Raw genomic sequence first — 15,263 nt, forward strand, 5'->3', positions numbered from 1 at the left:
GTTATATCTTCACTGTACCACTGACGCTTTTAACTACCTCCTCTCCCCCTTCTCTTTGGGTAACCATGAGTTTGTTCTCTTTGGGTAACCATGAGTTTGTTCTTATAATGTAAGTTTAGAAGGCAAATAATCCAGAAGTAAAAAAGAAGTCTACTGTTTTTGTCTTATTTAACTCATTTGTTTATGTGGAATTCCTTTTTTTTTTTTTCCCAAAGATTTATTTATTTATTTATGCACACAAGAACTGGGGTACAGGCCAGAGGTGCAGGGGGTGAGAGGATTCACCAGAGACAGAGTGGGGAACAGAACAGGCGGATTGACTAAACTACACTGCGGAGGGGAGCAGTAGATGAGACAGGAGAGGTCTGCTGTGCCATGTGGGTCACCTCCCTGGCTGGGGATTGAACTCACGTGGCAGTGGCTGCAGATAGCTTCATAGTGCTGCGCCTTAACCCCTTGTGCCACCAGGGAGGCCCCTGGAATTCCTTTTTAAGACCAAATAAATACTACTCCATTGTAGGTGTATGCTACATTCTGTCTGTCCATCCATCCATGGACGTTTGTGCTGTTTCCACCTTTAGCTCGTTGAGTAGTGCTGAACACTGACTGGTGTCCTGATTTTTTAGAAAAAGGTTTATTTATTTGTGCATATGAGAGCTGGGGTGTAGGCCAGAGGTGGGGGAGGTGAGAGGATTCACCAGAGACAGAGTGGAGAGCAGAACAGGCAGACTGACTGAAATATACTATTGAGGGGAGCAGCGGGCAAGGCAGGAGAGGTCTGCTGCACCATGTGGGTAGCTCCCTGGCCGGGGATTGAACTTGTGCTTCAGTGACTGTAGATTGCTTCATAGTGCTGAGACTTAATCCCTTGTGCCACCAGGGAGGCCCTTGTACTGACTTTATTAACAATTGTGTGGGCAAAATTGTGGAAATAATTTACTAATGATTTCCTCATTAGTAAAGTAGGGAGACCAATTTTTCAACCTACGTCTCATATAAATGCAGCTATAACAAACATCAGTTCAAAGATATTTGAAAATAGCTCAAAAAATAATTAAGGAAACCAAAAAAAAACTTAAGGAAGATAAAACCAAAAACCAAAACCAATATTGTCATATAGTCTTTTATTATGTATCAAATTGTCTTCAACATAAGTTACAACCTGATTAAATTTGATAGATTTTTTTTTAACCTATTTCAAAACAAAAAAAAATTCTCTTTATATACAGTAACTTCTGTCTAGAGCCTAGCAAATATAGTACCTTTCATTGCAGGACTTTTGCTTAATATAATAAGTAAAAACAAACAACCAAAAAAAAAAAAATACATAAACCAAAGCAAACTAAATCCCAAAATATCTCAACTACAAATATCACTATGGAAAAAGCATTTCAAAGACAAACATAAAATAACTTTTTTTTTTTGGTTTAGAAATGCAGAGTGAATACTAAAATTAGTGGCAAAAAACAAAACAAAACAAAAAAAAAAAAACAAAAAAAAAAAACCCAACAAAAAACCCACCCAAAAACAAAAACAAAACAAAATCCCAAACCCGAGAAAATACTAAAACATCTTCAAGGGTACGTTCTCCTGCTCAGGGTTACAAGCTGACTCTAGACCATCTCCCGGCTCCTGCGGATGGCACAGCACAGGATCATACTGAAGATCATGCCAAATATCTGCAAGAAAGGAAGGAAGGTGAGGAACAGCCTGGTGGTGCCGTGGGAGGGCCGAGGGAGGAGAGATAGGAGTCATTCAGGCCAAGACAAAAAACAAGGAGAATGGTGTCCAGTGGCCAAAGGAGTTAAGGGCACTGAAGCAGGAAATGTGGGTCAGACAAGAGGAAGGTTCTCGGACTGATGAGGGGGCTGACAGCCTGCAGCCATTTGCTAACCAAGCTGCAGAGGTTACTTCCCTGGAGAACTCTAGGGTGAAACAAATTTGAGATTTAACGCTCAAGTTCCAAATACTGCAATAGCCCATAGAGGCTACTAGCACTTTTGTGCATGTGTGCGCTTTATAGTTTATAGTAAAAGGAATTGTTAGGTCTCCGAATACTGCTTCAAGTCTTTCTTAGATGCAGGTGGGGAGTGCAAATATCACTAAGAAAAGAAGCAATTCTCTTCTGGGAATAGTTATACGAGGGGCAGAGGAGGGCTGTGACCCCTACAGGCTTCTCATCACTCCCTCATGGGGAAAGACAGGGTGGCCCCAGGGAAGCTATTGGTCCTTGATGATTTTTCAGGGCTGATTATTTGAAGCCTCCCTTCTTCCTTCTGGCTGTCCACCTTTGGGTGCCTTTCACACTGGGTGGGTGGGGGAATGTGAGACAGTTCACATCCAGGTAGCTTTCACTGAACTACTTTCTTGGGGACAAGAAAATCAGGTGCCTGAGGAACACATGTTCTGAAGATGACCCCAGGATAACTTTTAGGTCTGGGTGCTCCACAGCCTCACTACTCCTTACATTTACTCCTGCAACTTAGTGATGAAGAGAACACACGCTGGAAACCCACTGAGTTCAGATTTAGGAGCTCAGACTATAACCCACTTAATCTCTGCCTCTCAACTTTCCCAAGTTTGTAAAGTTAGGGCTCCTGATAGGTCCCACCTCCAGGGTGACAAGGAGTGAATGAGTGGTGGATCTGCAGCACTTATGCAGGGCCTGGCCAGAGCAGGCACCTCTCGACTATGAGGCCCAATCCCTTCCACGTCTAAACACTCACCATCACCACCGCAATCCCGATGCCCACCGCACCGATGATGTGGAATTTGTTGTCGAAGACCTCTTTGATGGCATCAGGGCAAGACTTAGGGGCAAACCAAGACCCAGGTCAGACTAAGCCCCACTCCAGATGCCCCAATTCCCTCCCACATCACCCATTTCACACCGAGACCACTGGTGGTGACAGAGAAAGGGTCGGGGACAGGAGTGTTAAGGTGTCTTGGCTGGTGGATGGAAAGGAGCGTGAAGGTGAGATAGGGGAGGTTGGTCACTAAAATTTGGGCAAGAAATCAGGGAAGGAACAGGGATCAGATCCTACTCTGGGGTCTCTTATTTGGCTGTAGGGTTACTTACTATTATTCTGGAGTTTGGACATTAGCTCTAGTTTGCAATCATCAACTATTTACAAATCTGGAGAGCAGGAGTGCAGGCGCCAGGGCAAGCCTATCCTCAAGGGGCTTGAGGGCTGGGGGAGGCGGAACATGGGGCAGCAGGCAGCTTAGCTGCTGAGTGACCGCAGGGTGCAGCACGAACACTGTTATTGCCGGGGTCTGGCCTTTGTTTTGCTGCTCTTGTGGAAACAGAGGTCCCAGGGCAGGGAAAAAGGGGCATGCCTACTGGTGGAGGGGCTATTTATGAAGCCCGGATGCCTGTCCTGCTGGCACAAGACTTCACCTCCAACCTGACCGGATCTTCCCAGTGTAACAGCACTGCAGTCTTATTCACAGGCTTACCTTTACCGTGAAGCTTTCTAAAACTGACTTTTCGGGGCAGATATCCGAGATAAATTGCTCCACGCCTCCAACCACACCACAGCATTTCAACTGCAGAGAGGAGGGTGGGGTGGGGGTGAGAGAAATGTTAACACAATCGAGATAGAGCTACACGGGGGTGGGTCTGCAGAAGTGCCTGGGCAGACAGGACTCACCGCGTAGTGGATGGCTTTCAGCGTCTCCTTCTTGGCCTCTTCCTTGTTTCTCAGCTTCTCGTAGGCATCCCTGTAAAAGTCCTGGAGTTGCTTGATCACCTAGGATGGACAGACAAGACCGCAGTGGAGATGGCCTTTCATGAACAAATGTCACGTGTCCATCTAACTTAGGCTTGGGAAATGTCACTGGACAGACAGAAGCCACCAGATGAGGATTGCCTCTCCCAGGCCCCGGGCCTCCCACCTCCCCCTCCACTAGGAGCCTCCTGTAGCTGTTCTCCCTTCTTCTCCTGCAACTTTGGTGGGTCCTTCCAGCCCCACCTGGTGTCTGCCCTTCTACCTATGAGCAAGATGGAATCTCCTCAATGCAAAGAATTAAAAAACAACAAAGCAACACAACCTCAAAATTAAAATACATAAATAAAAAACAGCCCCCAAGCTCTATTCCTGACCTGGCTATTTCCTCAGGCTTCCCTCCTTTTTGTTTCCTGATGCAGAGAGGGTATGACTTTTGGCAAATGACTAAGTCTCTGTCCATCACTTTCTGTACATGCCGGCTGGGGATTGTCACACTCCCTACTGCACAGGTGACTGTGAGCATGTGAAAGACACTGCATGCGAAGTCCTTATATACAGTGTTGGGAGAACAGCTTTGCAGGAAATATTAGCTGTCATTACAGAACAGAGGAAATAGTGCTAAAGCACTGTTGTGAAACAGTCCACCCCAGACCACTCCTCAGCAGACCCATCTTTGCCCCGGAAGTTCCCTGCCTCCCACTAACTATCCTCCTGATACACCATCTTTTGTTGAGGGTTTAGGTCAATGTCACCTTTCCTAGGAAAGACTCCCACCCTGGTCCCCTGAAAGCCCATGGGGTTTTTGGCTAGAAATCACTTCTAGGATACTTATCAAATGCATGTCTCTTTCCCGCACTAGAGGGCAAAGTTCTTGTAGTGGGGGCCACAGCTCTCGCATCTCCAGACCCTCGAGAGAGTCTGGCACAGCACTTGGCTGAGGGTGGGACACAGAGATGATGTGAAGGAGCAAGGGTGCCCAGCCATAGAAAGCCAACATTCAGGGGAGAACGGAGGCCGCTGAGGTGCCACACAACACACACACACACACACACACACACACACACACACTCTGACTCTCCTGAGCTTCCATGTGCCAGCCCTGTTCAGTGAACTGGAAGCAATGGTTGGCATTAGGCAGCATGGCAGCACTCACATTCACTGCCCTCCTTGCTCATATCCTGATGGGTATGTGGCAATGTGGTGAAGTAGAGGCAAGTCTGCTGGTTGAAGGCTGACACAAGTGACCAGCCAGGACATCAACCACCAATGCTCAAGCCCCAACTCCAGACCCTCATCATTCCAGGTGCCAAGAGACCTTACGGGAAAAACCTACCTCATCTTTGTGGGAGTATCCCCAGATGGCCGCGGCTATTTCAATGGCAAATATCACCAAGAGGAAGCCGAAGAACTAGAAGGCGAAGAGGGGGTGGAGTGAGAGACAATCCCAGTCAGCCAATCCAAAAAAAAAAAAAAAATCAAAGCGTATTTTGAGGAATAAGGAAGAATGACAACTCTCTGGGGACTGGGCACACAGGCGGAGAAGTTGTTTACAGAACTGTGAGAACTAAGCCAAGGCAAGGAGTGAATAGTGTGGAAGGAGAAGAAAGGGCTGAACAGACCTCAGAGCTGGTATTGCAGAGGTATTAATTATGAAGAGTCAGTCAGTGATAAAATACCATTGCTCACTCACGAGACTCACAGAGATCTGAGGATATAAAGAAGTGAATAGGCTCTGGAGTCTGAGGAAAACTGAAACAAGAAGAGAAGGCAAAGGAAGGTACCTGTGGTAGCTTTTCAGGGGGAAAAAAGCCACTGTGGGCTTCAAAAAAGGAGAAAACAAAGTGTTGGCATTTAGTGGCTGGAGGAAAGTGATAAGATAGACAGGATCCAGAAAGGAAGAGGAGCAAGGCATGACTACCGGGGAGGAGACAAGATGGCTGCCTGGTTAGGAGGCCAGGGCAGGGCCCAGAGCACAGAGACACCAGGAAGGCTGACGATAGCTCGTGCCCTTTGGGTACTCTTTTCACCTCACCCTACCCCATCTGTTGTATGGACGTGGGCCCCTTGAAATCTTGGGGGCACAGATGCCAGGAGTCAGAGTGACTGTGGGGAACACAGAGGGGACACTCACCAATCCCAGCATGCATTGGGACTCCTGTACTGCTCCACAGCAGCCCAGGAACCCCACCAGCATCATGAGGGCACCGGCGCCAATCAGAATGTAAATTCCTGTGGGGAGAGCACAGAGGACGAGACATGGAGACATTAGTGTGGGAGCCCAGATACATCCTACAATTCCTTTACCTACTGTAAGATGCTGTGGATGGGAAGAAGTATCCATCCTTATAAACAGCTTCCACCACCTCTGCTCTGTTATCTCCTTTCTATCAGTCTCTCTTCTAGGGCCCAGGTCCAGCAAGCCTTAATTTATCTTTACCCTCAGTTTTTCTGGAAGATATCCATCACCTCATCATCTAGGTGCATGGGATCCTCCAAAGTCTACTCTGGACATAAACTGGTCCAGTGTGTCCAGCTGTTATTAGCAAGGTGAATCCACGCACGCTACTTAACACAGACCCTCCTGGGCTAATTTCCTGCAACTCTGATACGCCTCCCACTGGCCTCCACCTGCTAGAAGGGGCAGTCAGAGATGCCGTGAGCAGGCCTGGGTGGTGTACTCTCCTAGACATGCATGTTCCGGGGGGAAGCTGTGTTTGATTTTCAGAGGGAAGTCTCCCCACTCTGCTGCCTGGTAGCAGTTAGGCATGGGGATAGGAGTACCCAAGGGCACATACTGGCAAAGGTTCTAGAGCACAGAACACAAGCCTGGGTTTCGGATGAGCCTAGTTTTGGTAGCAGCTCTGCTACTAACTGCTGGGTTAGACACAGTCCCTCTCTGGGTCTCAATTTCCTTATCAGTGAAATGAGAGGTTGGTTGCTTAGGAAATTCCAGAAGACCCCTTACAAAATACTAGAAATCTTATAATTGCAATTCAGTTACTTCAGGTTAGGGGCTGGGGGGGCTCCTCCTTGTGAAAGGGAATGTGGGTGACACGTTTCTAAGCTCTCAAAATTAATGTCTGAGGAGGGAGGGGATGTGTAGGACGCCAGTGACTTCAACAACTCCTGCCTGTGGCCAACTGGATGGGATGGGACCATGAGCACGCTGGCCAAGGCATCCCACACTTGGCCAGGGAACACCCAGAGAGGCTCATGCTGTGGCTGTGTTCCTTAGAAGTCACAGCTGACCTGAGGGGATCTCCTGGACCCGGCTTCCCAACACACAGGCTCCATGGAAAACGGGCAGGGCCCTTGGGAGGGGCCAAGTCCCATGTTGAGAGCACCTGCTTGGCAGCCCAGAATGTGTGGGTTTCAAAGCCAGCTCAGTGACCCTGAGACAGCCACTTCATCTCTGTGTAAGTTTTCTACCTGCAAGGCAGGGATGGCAACCATGCTGATGGCAAGGTCTGTCTGAGGAAGTGACAGAAACTCAATGTGCACAGCAAATGCTGCTACTGCTGGTGCTCAGGACACAGCGGGTCCATGACAGTTCTGAAGAGTCATAGTGACGAAGGGTATACATTGGCTGCTTCCTCCCTTCCACGGACCAGGGAGACTCCCTGGAAGTCGGGGCTGAAAGTAAGTGGGCCTCTGTGAGGTGACCCTACAATGCACAACACCCCAGCACACTGCACTGAGAGCCCTCGGGTGTCACAGTGACTTCACTGTCTCACATCTGTCCCCTCAGTGCGGGGCTAGGTTTGGGAGGCAACAAATCGGGCAGTCTGCCTGCAGCTGAGGCTCACGGGCGGCACGGAGCAGAGCACACACAAGGGAACATTTGTCCCTCTCCCCTTTCCCCCCACATCTGTCGTGATGTCAAATCACGTGGGTTTGTTGGCAAACCCCGAAGTTGCATGAATATGGGTATTGTTCCTGAACACACCCAGCCCAGACTGGGCAAGGAGACAAATGCAGCTTGTCCTCCAGTCAGGTCCCATCCTTCTGGGCAGTGCAACACCGCGGGACCACAGACTCGGGTCGGCAGTGCAGCCCCACACACAGGCGTGTGGGGTGGGGGGCAGTCTCCCTTAGGGCTGAACGGAGGCGGTAAAATGGCCCTGATTTCTCCCCATTTCATCTCCCCAAGACAGCAAAGGCTGAGATCACTGGTCTGAGTTCCAGAGCAGGGGCTGAATAAATAGGGCATATTAAGAGATCAAAAGGATTTACAAGCACATGAAATAGAGTCAAGTGGCGAAGAACAGAAAGACATATTTTCTCAAAGTCCAGATCGCAGTTCATAAACCCTGGCAACGGTGGCAGAAGTCAGAGAGGTGGGTCAGCAGCAAAAATGAGCTACGAAAGGTAAAAGCACTTCCCAGGCAGCCAGGGAACATTCTCCTTAATGGGCCTCTCGGTTAATATTAAATATTCATTCCAGGACTCAGCAGACAAGATTTGAGCACAAAGGATCTTGCTGGCTTTAAATCTTGTTCGGACAGCTGCAGATCCGGGTGTCTCGGCTTCGCTCTCCAGCCAGGGAGGAAGACAAGCATTTCCCTGGCAGCTGCTTATGGGGATTTTAGCAGCAGCCATGAAGCCACGGGTGGGTGGGGGCTCACCTGGACGCAGCCCCCTGGAAGCCACGGAACCACACAGGGCCTGGGCTGCTGCGTGCAAGGGCCATCAAGAGCTTCCCCTTGAAAAGGCCCCTCCCAGCCAACATTCAGACTTGTAAGCCTGAGATGATAAATGACAAAGCATTCCCCTTTATAAAACAAGTGAATGTTAGCTTTCTGTCTGACTCATGGAAAAAGTTATTCGTCACGGAGCCTTCTCTAGGATTACTGTATTAATTTGCTTAAGGGCTGTTTATTCTGCTTTTTTCAGACTGACATTATGGGCTGAGTCCAAAAAAAAAAGTATTTGGTGTAGCAGCAGCATATGCCAGTGAACCTTTTACATGAAAAATGAAGCATTCCTGTTCACCTATTTATCGGGGTGCTGGATCTTGGCTGGGGGGTGGACACATCAGCCTCCTGTCCCTACCCCACCCCCAACTGGCAAATAGCACTGGCCACTCCTGTTTGTGTGAGCAAAATCTGGTCTAACTTCTGGGCCTCCACTTGCTCAGAACAGTTTATTATCTCTAACAACTTAATCAGGGGTTCGAAGGGACCCTAACTCTGCTTGCCAACGCTCTCTTGGTTGCTCTGTGTCCCGTGATAGCTGGTCTTGTGAGTGAGCGACATAGTGGACTCTGCCTGCCAGGGGCGGGGAGGTGTGGGTATGAGCTCTGCCAGTTTCATGGGGAACAGGAGACACAGTGAGGAAACAAGGCAGCTCACTGAGGGAAAAGGCTGTACTTCCTGGAATTCACCAGGGTCAGGGTGACATCTGAAACTCCCAACTGGAGTCCCCAGGTGCCCCATTCAGTGGCTACAGTTCTAAAGGACACTAAGGGGTTAAGAAGGACTGCTGGCGTGGGATTAAGAAAATGAAGTTCCCCAGCTTGTTTGCAGCCTGAGATTGTGGACACCGCTGACAGGCTGAATCTCCCAGGGCTTGAATTGGAGAGAAGGCCCATATAAGGCCGTCAGCTGTTCTGGACTCACTACACGCCATTCTGAATGTTGGAAAGTTTTTTTTCCCCTCTCGAGTCTCTGCCTAACTGGGAATTCCTTCTCTGCCTTGAAAGCTGTGGCCCTACACTGGGTCTTTCAGGTTTTCTGGAGCTTTAGCAGCATGATCAGGCTGATTGGGGGCTGCTCTGCAGAGGGTTAGTACCCTGATGCAGGGGACAGTCACTCCCTGATGTCGACACACAGGCTGGGGCAGAGGTGGGAGGGCTATGGGTCAAAGGCTGGTCTCACAGCCTGGGGGCAAGGAGAATGAAGGCTCTGGGTGACAATTATTTAGTTTCTCCAAGAGCTCAGTGAAGTGCTGGGTCCAGCCAGACCCAAGTGGTCATTTAACTGACTGAAGTTTCCGTGTTGTTTGCATAAGCCTCAATTTCTTGGGTTTCTGCAAACAGAACAAGTTTTCCGAGCTCAGCTCTTTTCCACGAAGGGGGGTTCAGCCACAAAGGGTCCAGTTCCTCTGTTGGAGCTAAGGGGACAGTGGCCACTGGCCCCCAACTAGGGATTGCTGTGTTACTTTGAGTGTGTGTTTATGTCACCCTCCTATCACCTCAGGTAGCACCACTGGTCTTCGGGGGGTCTTGCAATGACCCGGGGGGCCTGAATCCTGCAAGGGGACTCTGACACCTCTAAATGTGCACTCATCACTCCCTGCCACTCTGCACGGCTCTCCCTCGGTCATTTGCTGGCTAGGGTCACCAGCATTGGAGCTGTCTCTCCTAGACTACAATTTGGGTGAAGTCAAAAGGCCAGGAGAGCCTGCAAGCTGCCCTGCCAACGCAGGACGCTCAGTCAGTGGAGACAATTCCTGTTTCTACCTGGAGAGGCCCCCATGACCTCATACAGCTTTCATAGACCTGAGTTCAAATCTTACTCCTGCCTTTTGAGGAGAACAAGCCTGGCTAAGTGATTAAACTTCTCTAGGCCTTCATTTCTTCATCTAGGAGATGGGCATTACTCCATGTACCTTGAAGAGTGACAAGGATTAGATGTATGTATAATAAAATGTGTGGACAGGGCCTCCCCAGTGGCGCAGCGGTTGAGCACTGGGCTGCGAAGCTGCGTGCGGCCTCTGCAGCGCTGGTTCGATCCCCGGCTGCTCTCCGGCCACCAGAGGAGGGTCCCACATGGTGCGCAGACCTCTCCTGCCGCCCGCTGCTCCCCTCAGCAGTGTGCTTTGGTCCCTCTGCCTGCTCTGCTCTGCTCTGGTGAATTCTCTCACCCTCCCGCGCTTCTGACTGTACCCAGTGCTTAAATAAATAAATAAATCTTTAAAAAAAAAAAAAAATGTGTGGACAGGGGTTCAAAAATATGTCTTCCCCCCAGTTCCACCCACTTATCAAGATCCTTCCCTTTGACATCTAAAAATACACTGAATAAGCCCAAGTCCTAGATAACAAAAGATGAAAACTGGGTGGTTAGGACCGGCCAGGCTGGGTGGAGCCAGGAGCCCTTCAGGGAATAATGGCAGACAGCCCGGGGGAGGCCGGGCACTCTTAGGACAACTGCCCAAGACAGATGCCACCTGCTTCCAGATTTCTCTGCCGAGGAGGGGTCACGGGTCTCTGGTGTAACGTGACATGGAGGGCTCGAACCTCCCCTCAGCGCCTGCCCCACTGCTGCAGCCCTACAGGCGGCATTCCAGGCCTGCTGCACACTCACACACACATAAACACTGTTGCTACAACAAGCCAGGGCACTATGGAAACCTGCTCCCTAAAACTGTGTGTGCGTGTGTAGTTTAAAAAAAAAAAAACAAACACACACATACATTGTGCTTTATTCCCCCTCATTTTCTTTCTGACAATAGGGAGACACACCCTAAAAAAACCCCAACCACCAATAAGCAATAAAAGTTAACAAGCTATCCACAGGGCCCTGGTGCCATGTGACTGTTCAGTCCACTCCAATCTGGCCTCTGGGAGGCGGGATGGGCGGGTAGTGCGGCTGACTAGTCACCACGTTCTTCCTGAAGGCCTGGGTGATAACCCACTGCAAGCTGTTTTCTGACTTTGTAAAAATAACTTCTTTGGTGGGAGGGCAGGAAGTGACCACACTTAACTTTGAGTCTGATGACAGTACAACACCATTCTAAAAATAGGGCGATTCTTAACGTTTCTCGAAAATGAAGTTTCCTTATCCCCAAACTAGGTAGACAGAGAGCCACCCACGGAGTGTGTGCTGATTCAGAAATGGGGGGATTGCCTTCGACAGGCCTTGGCGTTTACATGATGAGACAACGGAAAGGGACAGATAGAGCAGGAGCCAAGGAGCCTGAGTGAAGGAGAAACCTGCTAAGTCTACCTTCGTCTAAACCAGCTGGAGAGCTTTGCTGTGAAGCAAAAGCACTTTAGGGACAGGAAACGCCCAAGGTATTACACTAGTATCAGGGCCCAAGGGCTGTGTTTCTTCCAGCCTCTATTCATTGTGATTGTCTTTCCAGGAGGGCGGTCTTTGGGTCTCAGAGTCTCCCTCTGAACAGTGGGGGACCATCATCTCTCCTTTTCCTGGCACTGCGAATCGCCAGGATAAAATGTTTAAATTAAGGGAATGGGGTCTCCCCTGGTGGCGCAGCGGTTGAGCGCTGGGCTGCGAAGCTGCCGTGGCCTCTGCAGCACTGGTTCGATCCCTGGCCACCGGCGAGGGTCCCACATGGCGCGCAGATCTCTCCTGCTGCTCCCCTCAGCAGTTTTCCTGTTCTGTTCCCCGCTCTGGCTCTGGTGAATTCTCTCACCCTCCCATGCTTCTGACTGTACCCAGTGCTTGTATAAAAAACAAAACAAAACAAAAAAAACCCCTCATCTTAAAAAAAAAATAAATAAATTAAGAGAATGCTAAAACCTAAGAAGACATGAAATTGACAGGCCCAAGGATGAGAACAGAGGAACCCTCAAAAGCATCAGCCACTCTGGCAGAGCCAAAGTCACATCAGAGAGTGGTCAAAATGCCAGACTTAGTCAGCATGGAAAAAAAAAAAAAAATCACATCAGTCAAATGCAAATTCTTGGGCACAACTCCACACAAGCATGGCTGTAAAGGGCCATAGCTGACCAGCATGGCCAGGGCAAAAGGCTTCCGAAAGGCTGAGGCCCTGGATTAACACAGAACCTCCACCCTTGAAGGAAGCGCCGCATCTCCCCGCCTCACCTGTGTAGAATTTGGAATGATTATCTTCTTGCTCGAAGATGGTCTTGGTCTGAGAGTCGAATCGCAGCCATAGCCCAATGGCGAGGACCGCAATCCCAGCGAGCTGCAAGACATACAGAATGAGGGCATTAGTCCTGATTGCCACAGAGTTGAAGGGTGAGACTTGCAAAGGACTTTGAGACATCCTCAGTGTCTGTGTCCTGCCATGCACCTGCCAGTTGGGAATAAACCATTATCTACCACAGTGGTGGAACAGATACCTTATGAACAACAGAATACTATGCAGCAGTGAAAATGGATGACTTGTAGCTTCATGCAATCCTGTGAATGCATCTCATGATGCTAAACCAAAGAAGCAAAAGCTACAGAACACATAAAATATGATACCAAACACTTAAAAGGTGATCTAGGGCGCTGGCAGTGTATTAGTTTTAGTTTTTTTTTTAAAAGATTTATTTATTTATTTATTTATTTTTATTTATTTATTTATACAAGCACTGGGTACAGTCAGAAGCGCGGGAGGACGAGAGAATTCACCAGAGCCAGAGTGAGGAGCAGAGCAGGCAGAAGAACCAAAGCACACTGCTGAGGGGAGCAGCGGGTGGCAGGAGAGGTCTATGCGCCATGTGGGACCCTCCTCTGATGGCCGGGAAGCAGCCAGGGATCGAACCGGCGCTGCAGAGGCTGCGGGCAGCTTCACAACCCAGTGCTCAACCGCTGCGCCACCGGGGAGGCCCAGTGATCTAGTTTTTGACTTGGGTGGTGGTGACAGGGATTTTCATTTCATGATTCTTTAAACTGTGTGTCTACCATACAATAAAAAAATGTAAAAGTTGCTCGAAGCACCAATGAAGGCATCTGGGATTCCTCATCAAACCACGCTGCTCAGTAAAGGGACAATCAGAGCATCCCCTAAGTAGTCACCTCTGGTCCTTTTCCCTCTTCACACAGGGGATCCTTATAAGTGGACCAGCCTGCGTCCTTAGAAGTGACCCCAACAAGCATCAGACAAGAAACTTCCAAACCACCTTCCAATCCTATGATTTAACGACAATCCCATTTTACAGGTAGGCAAGCTGAGATGCGGGACCCTTAAGGGCAGTCTTTCCTAATAAGGAACAGAATGGAGTGCCAACTCCTGGCCTGGCACTGATGAACCAGATGCCTCTTGCCAAGCTCCCCTCCCCACCGCTCCATCACCCCCAATGCCAGCTGAGCTCCTCGCTGCTGGTACCAGGGCTCGCTGGGAGGTGACTCACAGGCTGCAGCGCAGGGGCCGGCTGGACGCGCGAGAGGGTGGGCTCTGGGCCAACGCCCAGGCCTCAAGTTTCACTGGTCCACCCTCCTCAACAGAGGCGCCTATGTCAGACCCCTGTTCTTCAGGGAGCCTGGTTCTCTGTCCCAGGAGTCCATGTGTGGACAGGTGTCTCTTTCTTTCCTTCTTTGCTCTTCACTTCCCCATGACTTGGCGTTGGGTTGGGACACACAGTGAGGACAGGGGCTGGCGGCAGTGGAGAAGGATTCCAATTTACAGTAGAGTCAAAACTTTGTCTACATTCACTATGGTGTTTCCAGAGCAAGGGTCTGGATGTCCTGGCTTCGAGTTCTGTTGCTTCAGTTGCCCTACCTGTAAACCAGGAAGGGTGAGCTGCGGCCCCCTTCCTTGGCTTTTAAGTATGGTCCAAGAATAAAGGAGATTATATTACATGTTGAAACCTATTATACATTGGTGGGTTCCTTAGAAGTTATAGATCATATAGAAGGAGCTGCCCAATGGATTTTTGTGAGAATGGCTGTCAGCTCTCAGGTAATCCGCGCAGCATGGCAGCGCGGAGTGATTCAGCGTGGAGTGATTCAATGGCTTTTCAGTCCTTGACTTAAGTAAGGCAATGCCAACCCTCAGTAAGAGCCACACAATGTCAAGGCCCTGGGGCTGGACAATGTAGAAAAGAAAAACTCATGAATGCCAGGTTTGAAGAAGCAGAGACTCTAGAGTTAAAATGAGCCAGAGTTGGGGGTTCAAATGAAGGAGCAATGTTTTCCTTCTACATAACAACAAAAGCCAAGTGAGTGAGGGTCTCCTGGCCTAGTCCAAGGACAGCAGAGCCTGGCTTGTGGGACATAAGTAACAGTGCTTCCCTGCCCGCAGCCTGGACGCCCGATTCAGGAACATGGCTGTTGGGCTGGGGGCACTGGTAGGGTTGATGTGGACATCCCTACACTGGGTGCTGGACTCTAAGGTGGGCAGGCCTAACCCAGATCCCCTGGGGTCTTATCTTTACCCTCTGCCTAATCCATGCAGGCACAATCAGACCTGTAGAGCATGGCAGACTGAGGCCACTGGCTTCCTTTGGGAATTGATAGTGTTAACCTGAAAACCCCAAAGCTGGCAGGTAGTTCTAAGTCTTAATCAGCACTTGGCCACACACCTTCTCCTCGGCCCTGCCTTCATCTCGGAGCTGCTGTTGCTGACAGCACCTGGAACTGAGAGAGGCAGTGTCCTTCACCGTCCTTTCTGCTCTAGATTGTGCTTATCAAAGAATTAACCTCAAGTCATCTTATCTCCCCTGTTGATAAAGTTACTCACCTAACACTTTGCCAGAAAAACTCCTCAACAGGTCTCCATGAGAAAGAATAAAAGCAACCCGTGCCAAAGAATAAGCTATAGAAAAAGGTGGAAAGTGAAACTTTGCACAGAAGCATCTCCTGGGTAGGAGCTGGGTTTCTGTGGGGAGGAGGCCAC

At 49.5% G+C, this 15,263-nt stretch overlaps 1 protein-coding gene across 1 annotated transcript in view; it reads right to left on the reverse strand.

The window, feature by feature from the left end:
• Nucleotides 1-1,113: 1,113 nt before the first annotated feature.
• Nucleotides 1,114-15,263, reverse strand: part of CD9 (CD9 molecule) — a 32,177-nt gene continuing 18,027 nt past the window's right edge. Inside the window, exons 2-8 of the mRNA XM_037514504.2 lie at nucleotides 12,521-12,623; nucleotides 5,863-5,960; nucleotides 5,065-5,139; nucleotides 3,654-3,752; nucleotides 3,460-3,549; nucleotides 2,727-2,810; nucleotides 1,114-1,679 (exon numbers count right to left, since the gene is read on the reverse strand). Of these exons, the coding sequence (XP_037370401.1) occupies nucleotides 1,614-1,679; nucleotides 2,727-2,810; nucleotides 3,460-3,549; nucleotides 3,654-3,752; nucleotides 5,065-5,139; nucleotides 5,863-5,960; nucleotides 12,521-12,623 (615 nt within the window). The 3' untranslated portion in view covers nucleotides 1,114-1,613. The remainder of the gene's footprint in view (nucleotides 1,680-2,726; nucleotides 2,811-3,459; nucleotides 3,550-3,653; nucleotides 3,753-5,064; nucleotides 5,140-5,862; nucleotides 5,961-12,520; nucleotides 12,624-15,263) is intronic.

The sequence above is a fragment of the Talpa occidentalis genome, unplaced genomic scaffold, assembly GCF_014898055.3.
Source record: "Talpa occidentalis isolate TD23 unplaced genomic scaffold, MPIMG_talOcc4v2.1 talOcc4.16, whole genome shotgun sequence".
In the NCBI taxonomy this organism is placed as follows: Eukaryota; Metazoa; Chordata; class Mammalia; order Eulipotyphla; family Talpidae; genus Talpa; species Talpa occidentalis.